At 41.0% G+C, this 16825-nt stretch overlaps 2 protein-coding genes across 4 annotated transcripts in view; both read left to right on the plus strand.

Annotated features, from left to right (window-relative positions):
- The first annotated feature begins 355 nt into the window (after positions 1–355).
- Positions 356–10165, plus strand: slbp2 (stem-loop binding protein 2). Of its 3 annotated transcripts, none has more exons than XM_050040914.1 (9): positions 356–475; positions 2254–2418; positions 3910–3990; positions 4626–4706; positions 6117–6260; positions 7831–8001; positions 8137–8299; positions 8407–8536; positions 9354–10165. In XM_050040914.1, the coding sequence occupies exons 1-9, from the start codon at positions 423–425 to the stop codon at positions 9416–9418; spliced, it is 1053 nt and encodes a 350-aa protein (XP_049896871.1). In that variant the 5' UTR covers positions 356–422; the 3' UTR covers positions 9419–10165. The 3 variants fall into 3 exon arrangements, with proteins under 3 accessions (XP_049896871.1, XP_049896872.1, XP_049896873.1); XM_050040915.1 differs by having other exon boundaries at positions 8407–8524; XM_050040916.1 differs by having other exon boundaries at positions 390–512.
- A 3132-nt stretch (positions 10166–13297) lies between these two features.
- Positions 13298–16825, plus strand: part of fam53c (family with sequence similarity 53 member C) — a 16969-nt gene continuing 13441 nt past the window's right edge. Inside the window, exon 1 of the mRNA XM_050040910.1 lies at positions 13298–13705. The gene's annotated coding sequence lies outside the window, so the exon portion shown is untranslated. The remainder of the gene's footprint in view (positions 13706–16825) is intronic.

Genomic DNA, 16825 nt, shown 5'->3' on the forward strand with positions numbered 1-16825 from the left:
ATTAGATTATTATTTATCCTGAAAACACTCCATGCAGAGAGGTTTAAAATACAAGTACCTCAAAAAAAAAAAGATTTTGCAGAATCTGTCTTGAGAGATTACTAATAATAATGATAATAATAAATCAGGGTGGAAGGGGCCCCTCCTCCTACTTTGACTTTAAAAAACTTTAATTTTGTTGATATTATATTTGGTTTGACTTCTCTGAGTTATTTTAGTGGTGTAATAAAATGATCCTGAGTGACATCTGTGGGCTGCTGACCTCCTTTTTTTAACTCTTCCATGATCTGGATACCGGACCGGAAGCTGCCCAGGTGAGTCCGCGCGGCGGCAGCACGCCCCGCCCCCCTCAGGTGCGGCTCATTAAAGAGGTGTGAAAGTGGAACAATGGCGTCTGTCCGTCTGAAACTCAAACTGCAATCATGTCAACCAGCAGAGTGGAAACAGCCGCTCACAGCCCGCTGCTCTCCTCCAGGTCTGTAACAACCAGCGGAAACACTTTGCTTACACAGGTTAGACTGACACTACCACAAAGACACGATTTGTTCACACATGACCCGGGTCACCTATCTCCCTATCTCAGAGGGTGTCTGCTGTGGATGAGCACACTTCCTGTCAGGGCCCATTTGTTTTACTGATATTTTTAAGACCTGAGTTTAATTTAGTCTCTAAAATCTTTGTTTGTTGCAGCTGTTAAACTCCACAGAAGAAGAGCTCGTGTAATTATAGATATGTAGGTAAAATGTCATCCTCAAGCTCGTGCAGGTCGTTTTGTTCACATTAATTAATTAATAATTGTTCACGTTAAGCCCCACGAGCAGCAGAGAGGCTGCAGATCTCTCTTGATTGGTGGAGGCTGAACCTGCAGGCAACACTCAGGGCTGCAGGACTTCTTTCAACTGCACGTTTCTATGGTTTAAATAAAAAGTCTTATTTATAGTTAACATCTGTCCTAAATCTAACAAAGTATCAGGTCTGTGAGATCTTTGAAAAGATTTAAAAAGCATATTAAACTTATTTTTCTTTATTGTAAGGCTACTGGTACTTTTATTTTGAAAACCCAACAACTAATTCCTACATATTATTATGTCCATGGAGGACAAAAAATGACTTAAGTATCAATGAATTATTAGAGAAATAATTTTATAGAATACCAGTGGTGTTGTCATGTACACATCCTGCGTCCCTCAGGCATTAATCATGATGATGATGATGATGATGATGATGATGATGATAATAATACTACATTTTATTCATAGAGCACTTTTCAAGGTACTCAAAGACGCTTTACACTGGTTAAAAACGATCACAAAATGGATGACAATAAAATACACACATCATTCACACATTAAAAGCTGTTTTGAAAAGATGTGTTTTGAGTTGTGATTTGAACTGAGACAGGTCGGTGCAGTCTGAGTGTAATTAAAATTTGAAAGGACACAAACTCAATTATTTGTTTTATTGTCCTCTATATACAGCAGCAAACAGTGTACAAAAGCTGTTACTCATGAACAATGAGTAGGACATCACGAACAACAAATCTGTGTTGACATCATAGAAATGGTGCATGGCGTCGCATGACTTTACTTACTGTGAAAATATTTGTCATTTTATAGAAACCATTGAGAGTGAAACTAGAGGTGATAATAATGTAATCTATTGTGAAATATTACAGTTGCGTATTGTAACTTCCTGGAAATAATTTGCAATGTGTATACAAAAGACAAAGATAAGTGATGCCACCAGAGAAGCATAAGAGTAAGTTATATTTCCATACTTATTTATGTATTATTTATTTATTGATTTGTTTATTTATTTCAATGTCAAAAGGATAACATACAAACATTCAGGTAAACAGCAGCACTTGGCTGACAGATCAAATATAAGTCATACAATTACATGAAGAACATAAAATGGGAGTAAGTTTTATTTTCTGCCATGGTAACGAGAAGTTATCACAGAGAGTGAATTTTGTCCCAAAGCTGCCGCTGTCTTTATCCCCTTCACCTTAATGCAGGAGCTTGGCTCAGCTGTGACCGAGTGGGAGACACATCCACGGCTGACATCTCCAACACTCAGCTCACTGCAGCTCACACCAAAACTATCCACACTGACAAACAGCACAACAGGATAGAGGAGAAATAATGTAGTTTTGATTTGGGGTGTACTGTCCCTTTAAGAGCTGCAGAATGTCTGTCTCCGTCCACCTGGCTTCATGTTTAAGCCCTCTGATGTCGTTGTTTGTGTCCTCAGCTTGTGTTTCAGCCCGTGGTCGTGTGTCTGTGTGAAGGGCTGGTCAGCCACCATGTGGAACGGCCTCCCCGACCCACTGCTGACTGCTGCCAACTCCTCCAGATGCTCCGCCCCCGAACCATGGCTCCTCCCCGGCTGCAGCTCTGTCTTCGACAGCCTGGTCAGGTGAGAAACGCACCAACCGAAGGTCATTTTACACAAACGGTCACGGACTTCTGCTCTGTCGGGTCGACAGGTAGTCTCGTAGTAAAACCACACTGTAGATACAGCGGCTGCAAAAGTTCAGGTATCTCTGGTCACAACTTTGTTTACTGTAAGTAGACGATGAGCTCATCTAAAAATGTTGAAAAGAATGTTTTTCATCTTCAACTTAATTTACTTCACTTTTGGAGAAGGATCAGTATTTTATTTTTGTTTTGTCCAGTTTTAGAGTAGAAACAAAATGAAAGCAGCACCATGCAAAAGTTTGGGCACCTTGTCCTTGTCCCAACAATCAGCAGCCATGGGCTCCTCTAAACAGCTGCCTAGCACTCTGAAAAGTAAAAGACCTGATAAAGACTATAAGAAGATAGCAAAGTGTTTTCAGGGAGCTGTTTCCTCAGTTGGTCATGTCATTAAGAAAGGGCAGTTAACAGGAACTGTGGAGGTCAAGCTGAAAACTGTGTGAGAGAGCTGCTCATAGGATTGTTAGAAAGGCAAATCAAAACCCCTGTTTGACTGCAAAAGACCTGCAGGAAGATTTCTCAGACTCAGAAGTGGTGGTGCACCGTTCTACTGTGCAGTGACACCTGAAGAAATATGACCTTCATGGAAGAATCATCAGAAGAAAACCTTTCCTGTGTCCTCACCACTAAATTCAGCATCACAAGTTTGCAAAGGAACATCTGATGCTTTTTGGAAACAAGTCCTGTGGACTGATGATGGTAAAATAGGACTGTCTGGACACAATGAGCAAAGTTATGTTTGGAGAACAAACTGTTAAACACGGGGGTGGATGGATGATGCTTTGAGCTTGTGTTGCAGTCAGTGGCACAGGGAACATTTCACAGGTAGAGGGAAGAATGGATTCAGTTAAATTCCAGACATCAGAGCATCTGTAAAAGCCCAATGTCAGCTGGGAGAGGCTCCACCCCGTACAGGATAAGCAGTTACAGAGAATGAAATGAGTAAACAAAATTTTGACCAGCGGTGCCCCAACTTTTGTAGCAGCTGTATGCTGTTACAAGTAAAACCCTGCATTTAATATCTGCGTTCAAGTACCATACTTAAAGTACCAAAGTAAAAGTCCTCCAGAATATGGTGTCAAATACATGAAGTGCAGTAAAAAGTACAATATTTACCTCTGAGTACTCGCAGAGGATGAAATATAAAATAGCAGAATAAGAACAAAATTGAGGTTCTGCTTGTACTTTCCTCGAGTACAGTACAGTCACTGTTCATCTTATTTCACAAGATTCCATAAACTGTCACAGATTTGAACCAAAGTAAAATATTAATTTGTTCAATATTTTGTATCAAACTCTTCAGACTTTGATGAATATTCATGTAATAATCAGCTCTAATTGTGACTAAAATGTACTCATAACTCTGATCCTCACACTTACTGATTGTTGCTGTCCTCTTGACTCTTCCTCTTTATCATCTTCCTCCTCGCAGTAACACGTCTCCGACCCCGTCTCCTCCTGCTGCCAGCGGCCTGAGAGGACGAGAGCGAGCTGCCAGCAACAAACCTCGAAGGTGACGCAGTTTGACTTTGTTTTATTAAAGAACAGAAATAGAGAAGAATGCTTTTAAATGTCTGTAAAATTATAAATGAATGAATTGGAATTTATTTCAGTCTGCAAATAGAAATAAGAACATCAAGTATTAATCTACAAATTCATGTCAATAAAGTCACAGCTTCTCAGAAAATGGCAGATACTTAAATAGTACAGTGCAAAACATAATAAAGTAATTTAACATAACTGCGACACTTCCGCAGGCTGAAGCTACAGCTTACAGCCCCGTCTCCACCAAACCCTTTCAGTACAGTACCTCTGGAACCAACAGTAACCCTTCAGACATGGTACCTAGACCCTCGGTCTGTTTAGTGTTTCCACCACAGACAGTCCTCTTAAATGTGGGTGGGGTTGTTGTCACTCACTGCTCCATCCAGCACTCACTGTATTTCCTCATCAGCGGTGACACAGATGAAGTCTGCACCTGGTTTATCGTCCACAGAACAAGGCTGCACGCAGACATTTTCTCTCCATGGGATATTTAAAAATAGCAGCTTTGTGCATTTAGTCCTTCTCAGGCAAGCTCAGGGCGAACAGCATCTGTTTAAAATAGGTCCAGCTGGCAGGTACTCTAAACAGTCTTTCTTCCTGCAGGCCGTCCATCCTGGAGCGATGTATCCTCAAAGTGTCCACCAGCAGTGTCGCTGTGGGGACAGAAGATCTGGACAACAAGCGGTCAGTAAAGTCTGAACAGCTGCTCAACTTAGAAATAAAATCTAGACTCCTGCCCTATGGTTGTATGACTCCGCACACCAGTCCAGTGTCTCTGACAGTCTCCATCCATGTCAGTGAAAACATGGATGCTTCACACACAGAAGATTGATATTTGTTTGATATTTGTAATATGAGCATCAGTGAGACCCAGTCAGAGGCACATAGGGTCTAATCCTGTTTGAAGACCAAATATAACACAGTTCATCCACATTACCAGATCGATATCTTTGTAGCTTCACACAAAGCCAAAAACAGTGAATGTAGCCTCCAGACTCAGAGCTACACTTACAGCAGAGGGGAGATGTATTAGCATCCATTATGTTTTTGAGAGCAGGTGTCGTGTATGTGCGATGTACAATTCTGAACTGAGTAGATTTGGTTCGATTACAGATAGATATTTCCATAGCATGGATCCACACTTCCTGCCGCTCCAGGTCGTCAATATTACGCCCAGGCTGGGTTAGTATCTTGGGAAGTTAAAGATGAGTTGGAATTTATGGCTCTATAGAATACATTGAAGCGTTTCTTTGATACCTGTGAAGACAACACCTTTTCTACATGTGAAAGGGAACTATTGATTTCATAATGAGGTATCTTAAGTAATGAAGTGTCTGATTTCTAAATATCTAAAAAAAAAAACCTCACAGTTAAATAAGCTGTGTCGCTGCTGAAGCTGCTGAAAGGACAATAAGATCTGGCTATTGAATAAATCTCGTAGCTTTGTTAGCCCCTGACTGTAACATGCTTTAAAGCATGAAAATCAGAACAGGAGTACTGTATGAGGAGATGTTAACTGAGTGTGGACCTCTGTTGTACAGATGGATCTTTTTTTTTTTTTTAAAGATATTTTTTGGGGCTCTTTAGCCTTTTAATGTATAGGACAGACAAGCGTGAAGGGGGGAGAGAAAGAGAGCGACGTGCAGCAAAGGGCCACAGGCTGGAGTCGAACCCGGGCCGCTGCGGCAACAGCCTTGTACATGGGGCGCCTGCTCGTTTGGGTAAAATTTGAAGAAATGCCCTAAAAGCATTCTAGCGGTGTTGTGTTCACGAGAATGAGACAGAGTCACTATGACCTTGACCTATGACCCTGACCTGTGATCACCAAAAACTAGTGATTTCATCGTTGAGTCCAAGTGGACATTTGTGCCAAATTTAAAGAAATTTCCTTGAGGGTTTCTTGAGATCTCGTGTTCATATGGCTGGACGGTCAGACGGACAACCCAAAAACATAATGCCTCTGGCCGCGGCGGTCGCCATCACCGATGAATAAAATTTTTTTTTAAAAAAACCTAAATTAATTTCTCCACAGTGCTGCTACACACTTCAGATAACCTGTTTTCACTGAGCCTCTGTCCTCTGGTGTCCCCTTAGGCCCCCTCTTGGCCGCTGCTACCCCCGCCTCCCGGACCCGGCCAACACCGAGACCAACGCTGCGGTTCTGAAGCGGCGGCAGAAACAGATCCAGTACGGCAAAAACACCAGCGGCTACCAGAACTACCTGCAGCAAGTCCCCAAGTGAGTAAACAAACACAGACAGATACTGACTCAGTCTGAGTGAAAACACTCCTCCTCCTCCTCTTTATCAGTCAGTGAAATGTGAAAACACAGACATGAAACACGATTTTAAATTCAGTGTGATTTAAACTTCCCATAGACATCTTCATGTCCAATGTCCGTCCAGAATTAACGTCCATGGTTCACTGAGAAATCAGAGAAAACCGAGGCTGCAGAACCTCAAATCTTCATGTTTTTAAGTTTTCTTCAGTGTCTGTTATCCTGTGATGAATGTCTGTATGTCCATGAGTACACTGCGAACAGGAGCTACTAATCAATCATCCGGAAAATATTTAATAAGAAAATTTGACATAATAAATATATAGGCTCAATTATTTGTTAAACTGCAGAACGAGTTAGTGTTTCTCAAAGTCAAGGATGCTGCAGAGGCCAGGTGAGAATCCTTCCTAACATTCGGTGAACGCACATCAGCAGGTCCAGACAGTTTGTGGGGCTGGTAACGGAAAAGCGAGGCACCCCTCTCATAATTATTAATAAAAAAAATTAAGTTATATCCTCCTGAGACCCTGTGTCCTCATGAGGTTGTCACATTTTGGGGTTTCTTGACCTTATACTTCATTCTACTTAACTCAGACCTGTTGTCCTTGTTCCTGGACACTTTTTTGCGCTGTCTAGTGGTGGTAAGAGCACAATACACTAATCCATGTAAAAATAGATGGCAGCCATCTCTGCCGAGTCAGTCTGCAGCCGATCCCGACACAAAAGTGGACACGGTCCAAAACCTGGTCACATGTTATGGTTGAAACGTGTTTATTTATAATTAATAATGTTTGTAGTTTGATACGGCAACAAGTTTGACCAATTTTAGCAAAAGTAACAAGCAAAGACGCTGTTAATTAGGAAATACTTGTTTGAAGACATTGGGGCTTTATTATCGTCTGGTTTGAGGATATTGGGACAAGTGTTTCTCAAAAGTCAAGGATGCTTCCTTGGGAGCAGAGGAAGTGGACACTTAGCGCTCCATTTCTGCTGTAAATGATTCATTTAAAAATGTACGTTTTATCTAAATCACATTTTTCAAAAAAGCTCATTATTTGGCAGCAGACACATTGGAAAGTGTAAATTATGAGGTTTCTGTCAATATTGTTTTCATGCTTGTCTCATAAAACTCATGGAGATATTAATCCAAATAAATGACATATTTATCTAAATCCTGTCGAGCTCTGCTGGCGCAGATTTCATTGAAGAGGCCCTGCCCTCACTTCAGCAAATCGTGTGCAAAGCATCATGGGGATTTTATACCCGCTGAGGATACACACATGCATCCTTGGAGTTTGTCTGAAAGAAGAACTCAGTCCTTGGAAAAATTTGGAAGGATCCTTGACATTGGAAGGATCCTTCTGTGGGGGCGATTATGTAGCGTCCTTCAAATTCGGCCGTTTCAGGATCCTTCCGTGACTTTGAGAAACACCAAATGACTCAGTGGTGTCTGCTCTTTAACCTCCAACCTCTCCTCCTCCTCCTCCTCCTCCTCCCCCCCCCCCCCCCCCCCCCCCCTCCTCCTCCTCAGACACATGAGGGACGCCAAATTCCACCCATCCACCCCCAACAAGTACAGGAAGTACAGCCGACGCTCCTGGGACATGCAGGTGCGTCTGTGGAGGCGAGCGCTGCACCTTTGGGACCCTCCGTCTGAGAGCCAGCCAGACGCCACCGACACACATGACCCAGTGGAGCAACTGTAAGTGGAGGAAACGTCTGAGCTGCAACCAATTATTATTCTGTTGATTTCTTTTTAAAATAAATCACGTACACTTTGAGGACTCCTCGTGGAGCTCCTTTGTGAATACGACTCCTGTTTTCTTTGTATTTTCAGGCAGAGCCAGCTGGCGAAGATGACCTCCGACCTGTGTGAGGACGGAGGAGACAAGCAGAGAGAGAAGGAGACTCCAGAAGCCTCTAAAGCCTCCTCTGTGTCTCCTCTGTCGGCTGTGATGTCGCTGGAGCTGCCTGGATCCTGGAACGTCCCGCTGTCACCGGTAATGACTTAGAGATAAAGTTTCATAAACATCTGAGCTGTTCAGAGAAACACTTGGTTTGTAGGTTATCTCTATAAAGAGCTCATCACAGCTGTGTTTCCTGTCAGGAGGCTGAGATGAACCTCAGGACTCTGCGCTCTCCTCCCGGCCTCGGTCAGCTGACCAACGACAACAACAACATGACTGACTGGCTCCGCCTTCTGCTGGAGGCTGACAACGACCAAGGTGAGGTCACAGGTGAGGTCACAGAGGAAGTATTCAGATCTTTTACTTGAGTAAAAGTAGTAGGGAGCCAGAGGAGCTGCTGAATGAGTTCCCTCTGAGCGGTAAGTCACTAAAAGAGTCTGAGAAGTCTGGGGCTGTTCATAAAACATTCAGGACGCCACAGTTTATTCCACACTACTGAAGCTGCTCCTCTTTTTGGAATCACCGCAGAGTCGGTAATTTCACTTTCAGCCATGCTTGTTGTTGCCATTGGTAACAGTGTGATGATATGAGTTTTTCATATCATATCAAAAATTACACCGGTATTATCATGAACAAGATATGGCACACCTCTCACTGGCGCCAGTCCTTCCTTGGCGGCTTTTTTGGCAGATTCAGCATGTTGAATCTGTGATGGCAGAGTCTGAAATAAATCACTGATTGTCAGTTCAGCTCAGTGCGTGTGAAAAGAAACAGAAGTGAGGAGAGTGAAGAGCTGAAGTCCACAGGGAGTGAGACCAAAACAAACTTGTTTTATAAGGTCAGATTATGTTTTAGCTTGTTAGCAGAAACTTTTAGTTTTAGTTTAATGTTTGCCAGCACATGGTAAATGTCATTTGTTCTCTCAACATCCGGTTGTGTTGTTATGTGCCAACTGGCTAACTAGTTTACTTTCTTATTAAGCTGGAAAATGTGTCATTAGGTATTTATTTTAAATAAAGCCACAAATTTTACAGCATTTTGTTGGAAGAGTGACTACATAAGTTCCTTGTTTTAGTTTGACCTCTCCACGTCTTCATTATTGGACTCTGCGTTGATATAATCTGTTTTTGTTTTTGTGCTCTGGCAGATTTCGGCTCCGATGACCAGCAGGTTCCTGTGTTTTCCGACCAGCTCTTTTGGAACCCGTACTGAATGTCAGCAGATCTCCACTGACCTGAAACAAACGAGGTTCAGCCGTCTGTCAACATCACAAACTCCTCGATCATCATCAAGGAGACGTCGTTGGTCCTGAAGGTGTCAGAGTAAAGTTCGTGTGTTTCCAGTTTCCAGTACGTTTGACTTTTTAAGATGGTTGAAAATTTACTATAACGACAGCAGGGATGTGATTGGTCCTTGATCTACCCACCCCCTCCAGGAGGAGGAACCACCCTCCGCTCCTGCAGGAGTGTTGAGGTTTCCCAGCTGCTCTTGAAAGCGTCCTCTGGTCGGACAGCTGGACACTTTGACCTGAGCATGGTACTATAGTTTGCACGTTGTATATTTCTGTTGACCTGCGTCAGATGGAGCACTTCTCACCTGCATCATGTTTTAGTTTTAGGAATCCTGCACTGATGGAAAGCTGCTAATTTATTTTATTTGAAGTCACAAATTTATTTAACGAACCCATGTGGTGTCACTTTATGGCCTCTCTGCAGGCTGTTGTCTTTGGTCCACCATCACCGTCATGCTCTGCCGTCTGTCTGTCTGTCTGTCTGTCTGGATCAGGCTCCAGCTCCTCCTCTCTACCTCCATGTTTTTTCTAAAAAACAGAAACCCTGATTGTCGGAGGGAAACAGCTGTCACTTTGTGTTGTTGGTTTTCTTTTACTTTTTTCTCTTTGTCATTTTGTGCTGCTCGAATATTGAGAGCAAAGCTGAAAGATGTGATTAATAAAGATGTAAATAAAGTGTTATAAATTCACAGGCTGACCTGTTTTCTTCTATCGATGACCGTAAAGCAACCACATAAAGATGCAAACTGACCAGAGGGATGCAAAATTACCACAGAGTGAGACAAAAAGACCCCGAACAGACACAAACATTAAAAATTATAACTACTCAAATGACGCAAAACATTGATCAAAAGATGCAAAACAACCACAATGTGACGCAAAGCCCCAAACCCCCCAAAGAGATGCAAAAAAAGTTGCACAAAACAACCAAAATGAACCCATGAAGATGCAGAACAACCACAATTTGGTGCAAAACGACCCCATGAAGACTCATAACCTCAGACTGATATGATGCCAAACGACCAAAATGCAACGTAAAATGAACCTATAAAGATGAAAAAAATGCCCAAAATGACCCCAAAGTAATGCAAGATGACCTCATAAAGACGCTCAATGACATAAAACACTTACAAAGAAGGCACGATAACCACAATGTGATGCAGAATGACTCAAAACGATGCAAACATTCAAAAAGTGGCACAAAGCAACGCTAAACAACCCTAAATTAATGTAAAACATCCCAAAATTATGTAAAATATCCACATTGCGATGCAAAACATCTTCAAAGTGATGCGAAACGACCCCAGAGAGACTCAAAACAACCACAACGATGCAAAATAACCAAAATGCAACACAAGAGGACCACAACGCAACGCTAAGGAGGAGGACGAGGACACCAGTGACCCCAGTTTCCATCCTGGGGCATAACGTGGACATTGTAGAACACTACAAGTACCTGGGTGTGTTCATAGACAATAAACTGGACTGGACTAAGAACACTGAAGTCCTTTACAAGAAGGGACAGAGCCGCCTCTATTTTCTGAGGAGGCTCCGCTCCTTTAACATCTGCCGGACTATGCTGAGGATGTTTTATGAGTCTGTGGTGGCCAGTGCTATTCTGTTTGCTGTGGTGTGCTGGGGCAGCAGACTGAGAGTAGCCGATGCCAACAGACTCAACAAGCTGATCAGAAAGGCCAGTGACGTTGTGGGGGTGGAGCTGGACCCTTTGACAGCAGTGTCAGACAGGAGGATGCTGTCAAAGGTGCGGGCGATACTTCAGCATGGCTCTCACCCTCTCCACAACGCTCTGGTCGAACAGAGGAGCACCTTCAGCCAGAGACTGATTGCTCCTAAATGCACCACTGAGCGCCACAGGAAGTCATTCTTACCTGTGGCCATTAAACTGTACAACTCCTCCCTCTGATGATCGGACTCATTTGGCTATTTATAAAACAAATCACACAATATAATTACTCATTCTTATTTCATTTATAATGCTACAACCATTTCATTGTATATTGTATATATTTCAGATTGTCTACTTTACTGTTTTTATTATTTATTTTACTTTATTGTCTACTGTAATATTTTATTTATGTTAATGTCTACTTTAATATTCTATTTTATTCTATTTTATTCTAATGTCTACTTTAATATTTTATTTTATTTTATTTTATTTTAATGTCTACTTTAATATTTATTTTACTTATTTCATTGTCTATTTTAGTATTTTATTTATATCTTCATCTTTATCTCTTGTTTCCATTCATGCTGTATTTCTATTTCTACTTTGCACGGAGCATTGGAACAAAAACAATTTCCCCCCGGGGATTAATAAAGTATTCTGAATCTGAATCTGAATCTGAATAAAAAAAACCCTCACATTTATGCAAAACAACCAACAGGATGCAGAACAACCCCAAAGTTGCAAGGAAAGACCAAAATGTTGTGATGATGTAAAATAACCAAATTGCAATGCAAAACAAGCCGACTGATACAAACATCAATAAAGTGATGCAAAACAACTAAAATGACACAAAGTGCAGCATAAAATCATAAAGGTGCAAAACAATCTCAAATATGACGCAAAACGACCAATATGTTTTGTAAAATGAATCATAAATTACCACTTTGTGATGCAAAACAACCACAATGTGACACATTAAGACCCCATAAAGACGCAAAATGCCCAAAATGAAGAAAAATGTCCCCCAACAGACACAAAATTACCTCATGAATACGTAAAATGATGCAGGACATCCACAAAGTGACACAGACTGTCACTGTCGGGCCGCAACTAATGATTATTTTCATTATCCATGAAAGAAGCAAAGGTAAAAAAAAAAAAAAATTAGAAAATACTAAAACGAACAAATGGTTGCCGGTATTTTATTTAATTTTTTTTTTTTTTTTTTTTACATATTAAAAGAAAACATCCCACAGCTGCTCATTTTGAAGGCATATTTTCTTTAAAATGGTAGAAATGACACCATTTATCACAGCCAGAAACTGTAAAAAAAAAAAAAAAAAAAAAAGACAAATTATGGTTGGATTTTTCAAATTTCCAACTGTCCTTGGACTCATTAGGTGTGATGAACCTCTCACAGATAATAAAAAACAACAAAACCAAATCTGAGCTTAAAATAGTGATATTTCATTTTAAATCAAATTTATTTCAAGTCTTTCATATAATGACTAATTCATGGTGGAGGGAGGGTCATGGATTTTACAAGTGTCACTCAGAGAGCTCAAGGAAAAATATTTGTAGCTTCAGGGAGGGTCACACCCTCTGATAATAAAGAACAGTCCCTTACCTCAGATGTGAACACAGAGTGTTTACTTGTAGCAGAGTACAAATACACTGTAGTATGTGTGTGTGTGTGTGTGTGTGTGTGTGTGTGTGTGTGTGTGTGTGTGTGTGTGTGTTTTGGCTGGTACTCTCTGCAGAGGGTGGAGGTGTCTCCTCCGTCCACACGGTGTGCTGCTGCAGCCTGGACCCCATCAGTGTGATGTGACGGTGAATCATCTGTTTCTGTGTGTTTGTCCTTTAACTGCTGCTCACACACTGTTTCACCTCCTCACAACATCTGGACCATGAAATAATAACAGCAGAGGACACTGACAGGCGGAACACACCGCAGATCTGCTGCTGTAAACAAGCTGCCGCGGAACTACAACTCCCATCATGCCTCAGCACTCCCCCTCCCCCTCCCCCGCTCTCTGTTCTCACACCTGCTGAATTATATTTATTGACGTTATATTGGTATTTTTAATAAGCAGCAGATAGTTGTAGTGAGGAGGTGATGGAGATAAAATAAAGTGTGCCCGTGCGGCAGGTGGTGTTGCGGCCCGGGTGATGCGGTGTAGCACCGCCCCTCCTCCTCCTGCCTGGCACCGTAAATGTTATTTATGAATGCCTGCCGCTCACGGGCGTGTGCGCGCAGATTATTATGTTTTAATAATCACAAGACGCTGGACATTGATTACAGCCGATGTTTAGGATCGTGCGGGAGAGTGCGGTGTCCGCTGTGTGCGGTTAAATCCAGACTTTAATTCATTGTGGTGGTGCTGACAGCGGCAGCGGCGGCGGCGGCGGCAGGCGGAGGAGCGGTGCTCTTTAATAATACTGGGTCAATACACCGCCGCTGTCTGCCAGCCCGCTGCATCCACCGGAGCCGCCGCTTCACCCCGACGTCCTGCCCGATAAGGTAAGCATGCCAGCCGGCTGAGTGTGCCCCAAATGCCCGCTAGTTTGTTGGTTCCCCGGGTGATCCATCCCGCATCATCCCGCCGTGTTTTCCTCCTCACACGCTGCTCAGAGAGCTCACAGGCCGGCCAGACGTTACTATCATCCCGGTGTTATTATTGTTAGCCGCCGCTGATTCTGGCTGTGAATGAGCCGGTGGGGTTTTCGTGTTTAATCAGAAATAACCTCTGTCAGCTAAAAGCTGGAGGCGGCTGAGAAACGACAACATCCCGTGTGATATTTACCGGGTTTGTTTGTGGCTAACGCTGCTAGCATGCTTACGCTGGGCAGGTCAGTTAGCCACCGTTAGCTCGCTGCTGCCCCGGGATGCAGTGAGCCAGGCGGCCGGTGTAGCTCCCCGTTAGCCCCGCGGAGCAGACCAGCCAGAGCCCCCGGGAGTGTGTGAGGCTGTGGTGGGGGAACAATCCTCAGGCAGCTGTTTTGTTTCAGCGAGCAAAATGGCTGAATTTATTGTGCCGACCTTGAAAGTAATAACATGACATATTATTTATAGCAAGCTAACAGTCCAGGTGATGTAACCGGCTGCTTTTACACCGAATTATTTTATTTCTCCTTCATTAAGTTCATGTAAAAATAAATCACAACGACATCCGTTCATTTGTTCTGCACCCAAACGTTGAAACCCGCTATATAAATGTGTTAGCATCCCTCATTGAAAACAATAGGATCTGTTAGCCACAAGCTAGCAGCAGCCGGAGATGCCCGGCAGCGGCCTCAGCCAGTCCGGCATCAGAGAGGGAGAGGCGGCTCAGCTCAGGCTGCACAATGGCCTCCGCTGCCAGGGACAGCCTGTCATCACCAAACACTGTGCCATTATTTAACCACAACCAGCCACGTGTTTAACTGGACCCCCATTAACACCAGTAACTGCACACACTGGAACCAACACCAGGAGGGGTTTGAGGGTCTCAGCTGTGTTTGTGGCCCCTGACCTCATCTGTACTAGGAGCCAAAATCCTCCATCAGGTCATGTGTTGACATGTTGTTGTATCACATTTCAAAGATCAGGGGGTGAAGCATAACTGCTGCCATTACAAATTATAATTCACAGTTTGTAATGTCACATCTATTCACACTGCTGTATGGACATTATATTTAATGTAATTAAGAAATGTTGCTAAATTTGTTTCCAGAATTACAGAGTTTGAATGTAAAGGTCCACATAAATATGAAACTAAACAATATTTACTCTTGAAATTACAAAGAGAAATGTTGAATTGTTAGTATGGACATAAACTATACGGAGCTACAAATTAAATTACAGGCCATTTGTTTTGTAAAATCACAATACTTATTTGTAATTATTGTGATTTTACAAAACAAATGGCCTGTAATTTAATAAAACACTGTATAAAAAATATAGTTTTTTTTCTATACAATAATTAGAAATAAATGTAATTTGTCATTATTAGCATAATAATAATAATAAAAATGGGTTGTTGGGTTGTTAATTTACAGATAATGTCTGTAATTTAAGCGTTTTGTATACAATTTTGTAAAAAAAAAGTTATTATCTATATATATATATGTAAATAGAATGAAATCAGTAGAAAAATACAACAAAATATAATATATATGATAAAATAATATATAATACACAAAATAGAATAAAAAATATAGAATAAAAATATATAAAATAGGGTTTTTAATGCTCGTAATTTCACTGAAATTTGCCTGAGAGTTAATAAAACACTGTATAAACAATTTAGTGTTTTTTTTCTGTACGATAATGAAAAATAAATGTAATTTGTCAACAGTTAACAGTTGGTTTATTTACAGATAACATCTGTCATTTTGTTCACAATTTTAAAAAAAAAAAACACACCCAAAACTACTGTAAAAATTAAAAGTTATTTTCCATAAAATTTAGATTTTTTTTTTCCTTGCAGTGTAGAGCTGCAACTAATTATTATTTTCATAATAATATTATTATTATTAATAATAATAATAATAATAATAATAACATATATATATATATATATATATATATATGTGTGTGTGTGTATATGTGTATATATATATATATATATATATATAAAGAAATAATACTGACACGATTAAAAAGTTGCCAATACTTTTTGGATCGACTAATTGATTAATCACTAATCACTATAGTTTGACACACATGTAAACATGCATCTTGAATAATCATCCAGTCCATGTTCATCCATTCAGTGTTTTTTTTTCTTTGCAATAATTGTGACAAGTTTCTATTTAATTTTTATTGTTGGTCTTTGTTTTTTTTTTATATCATGTTTATAAATATGCCTATTTTTTTCATGTCCTTGTGTACATACCTGCCCTGTTTATTCTTTACCTTTATTTGTTCAGCTTTGTTCTCAGTGGTTTTGTCTGTTTCTGTGTCAGTACATGAGAGCAATGGAAAAACATTCCTTCTGTGTGTTCACATACATTGATATGAAATTGATTTGTCTATAAAACAAAAAGTCGATCAACAGAGATTTGAACAGGAATTTTTTTTGATAATTTCAGCTTCTCAAAATGTGCAGATTTTCTGTTTATCTTATGTACGTGATAGGAAGTTGAATATATATATGTGTGTGTGTGTGTGTGTGTGTGTGTGTGTTTAGGGTTGTTGGCTGCACAAAACAAGCACTGTAAAGACTTCACGTCGGACTCTGAGAAATAATAAGTCTCAAGTCTTAATCTGTGTGCAACAATTAGAGTCTGTGATTTCAGGCTCCCTCCAACAATGTTACCACAAAATGTATGAAATTAAAACACACAAGTGAACATAACATGATCTACTGGTTCCCTACGAAGCATCCAGACCCCTTAGGTCATCTGGAACAGGTTTGTTGTGTGTTCCAAGAACAAGAACCAAGCAAGGTGAGGCAGCATTCAGTTATTATGCTCCTCACCCGTGGAACAAACTTCCTGTAGATCTGAGGTCTGCTCAAACTGTCAGCTCCTTTAAATCAGAGCTAAAAACACTATTGTTTAAGCATACTCTTAGATTAAATACTTACCTGCTGTATTCTACTGCCCGTACTTTTTAACTACACACTGCTGATTTATGCCGTTTATTATTCTACTTCTT

The sequence above is a fragment of the Epinephelus moara genome, chromosome 3 (genome assembly GCF_006386435.1).
Source record: "Epinephelus moara isolate mb chromosome 3, YSFRI_EMoa_1.0, whole genome shotgun sequence".
Taxonomy (NCBI): Eukaryota; Metazoa; Chordata; class Actinopteri; order Perciformes; family Serranidae; genus Epinephelus; species Epinephelus moara.

What these genes read in the sequence shown, in the direction of transcription:
- slbp2 (XM_050040914.1), top strand. Translation starts at nt 423, where the DNA reads ATGTCAACCAGCAGAGTGGAAACAGCCGCTCACAGCCCGCTGCTCTCC. An exon ending in TACCTGCAGCAAGTCCCCAA is followed by an intron (nt 6,261 to 7,830) that starts GTGAGTAAACAA and finishes CCTCCTCCTCAG; the next exon opens with ACACATGAGGGACGCCAAAT. An exon ending in CGACCAAGGTGAGGTCACAG is followed by an intron (nt 8,537 to 9,353) that starts GTGAGGTCACAG and finishes GTGCTCTGGCAG; the next exon opens with ATTTCGGCTCCGATGACCAG.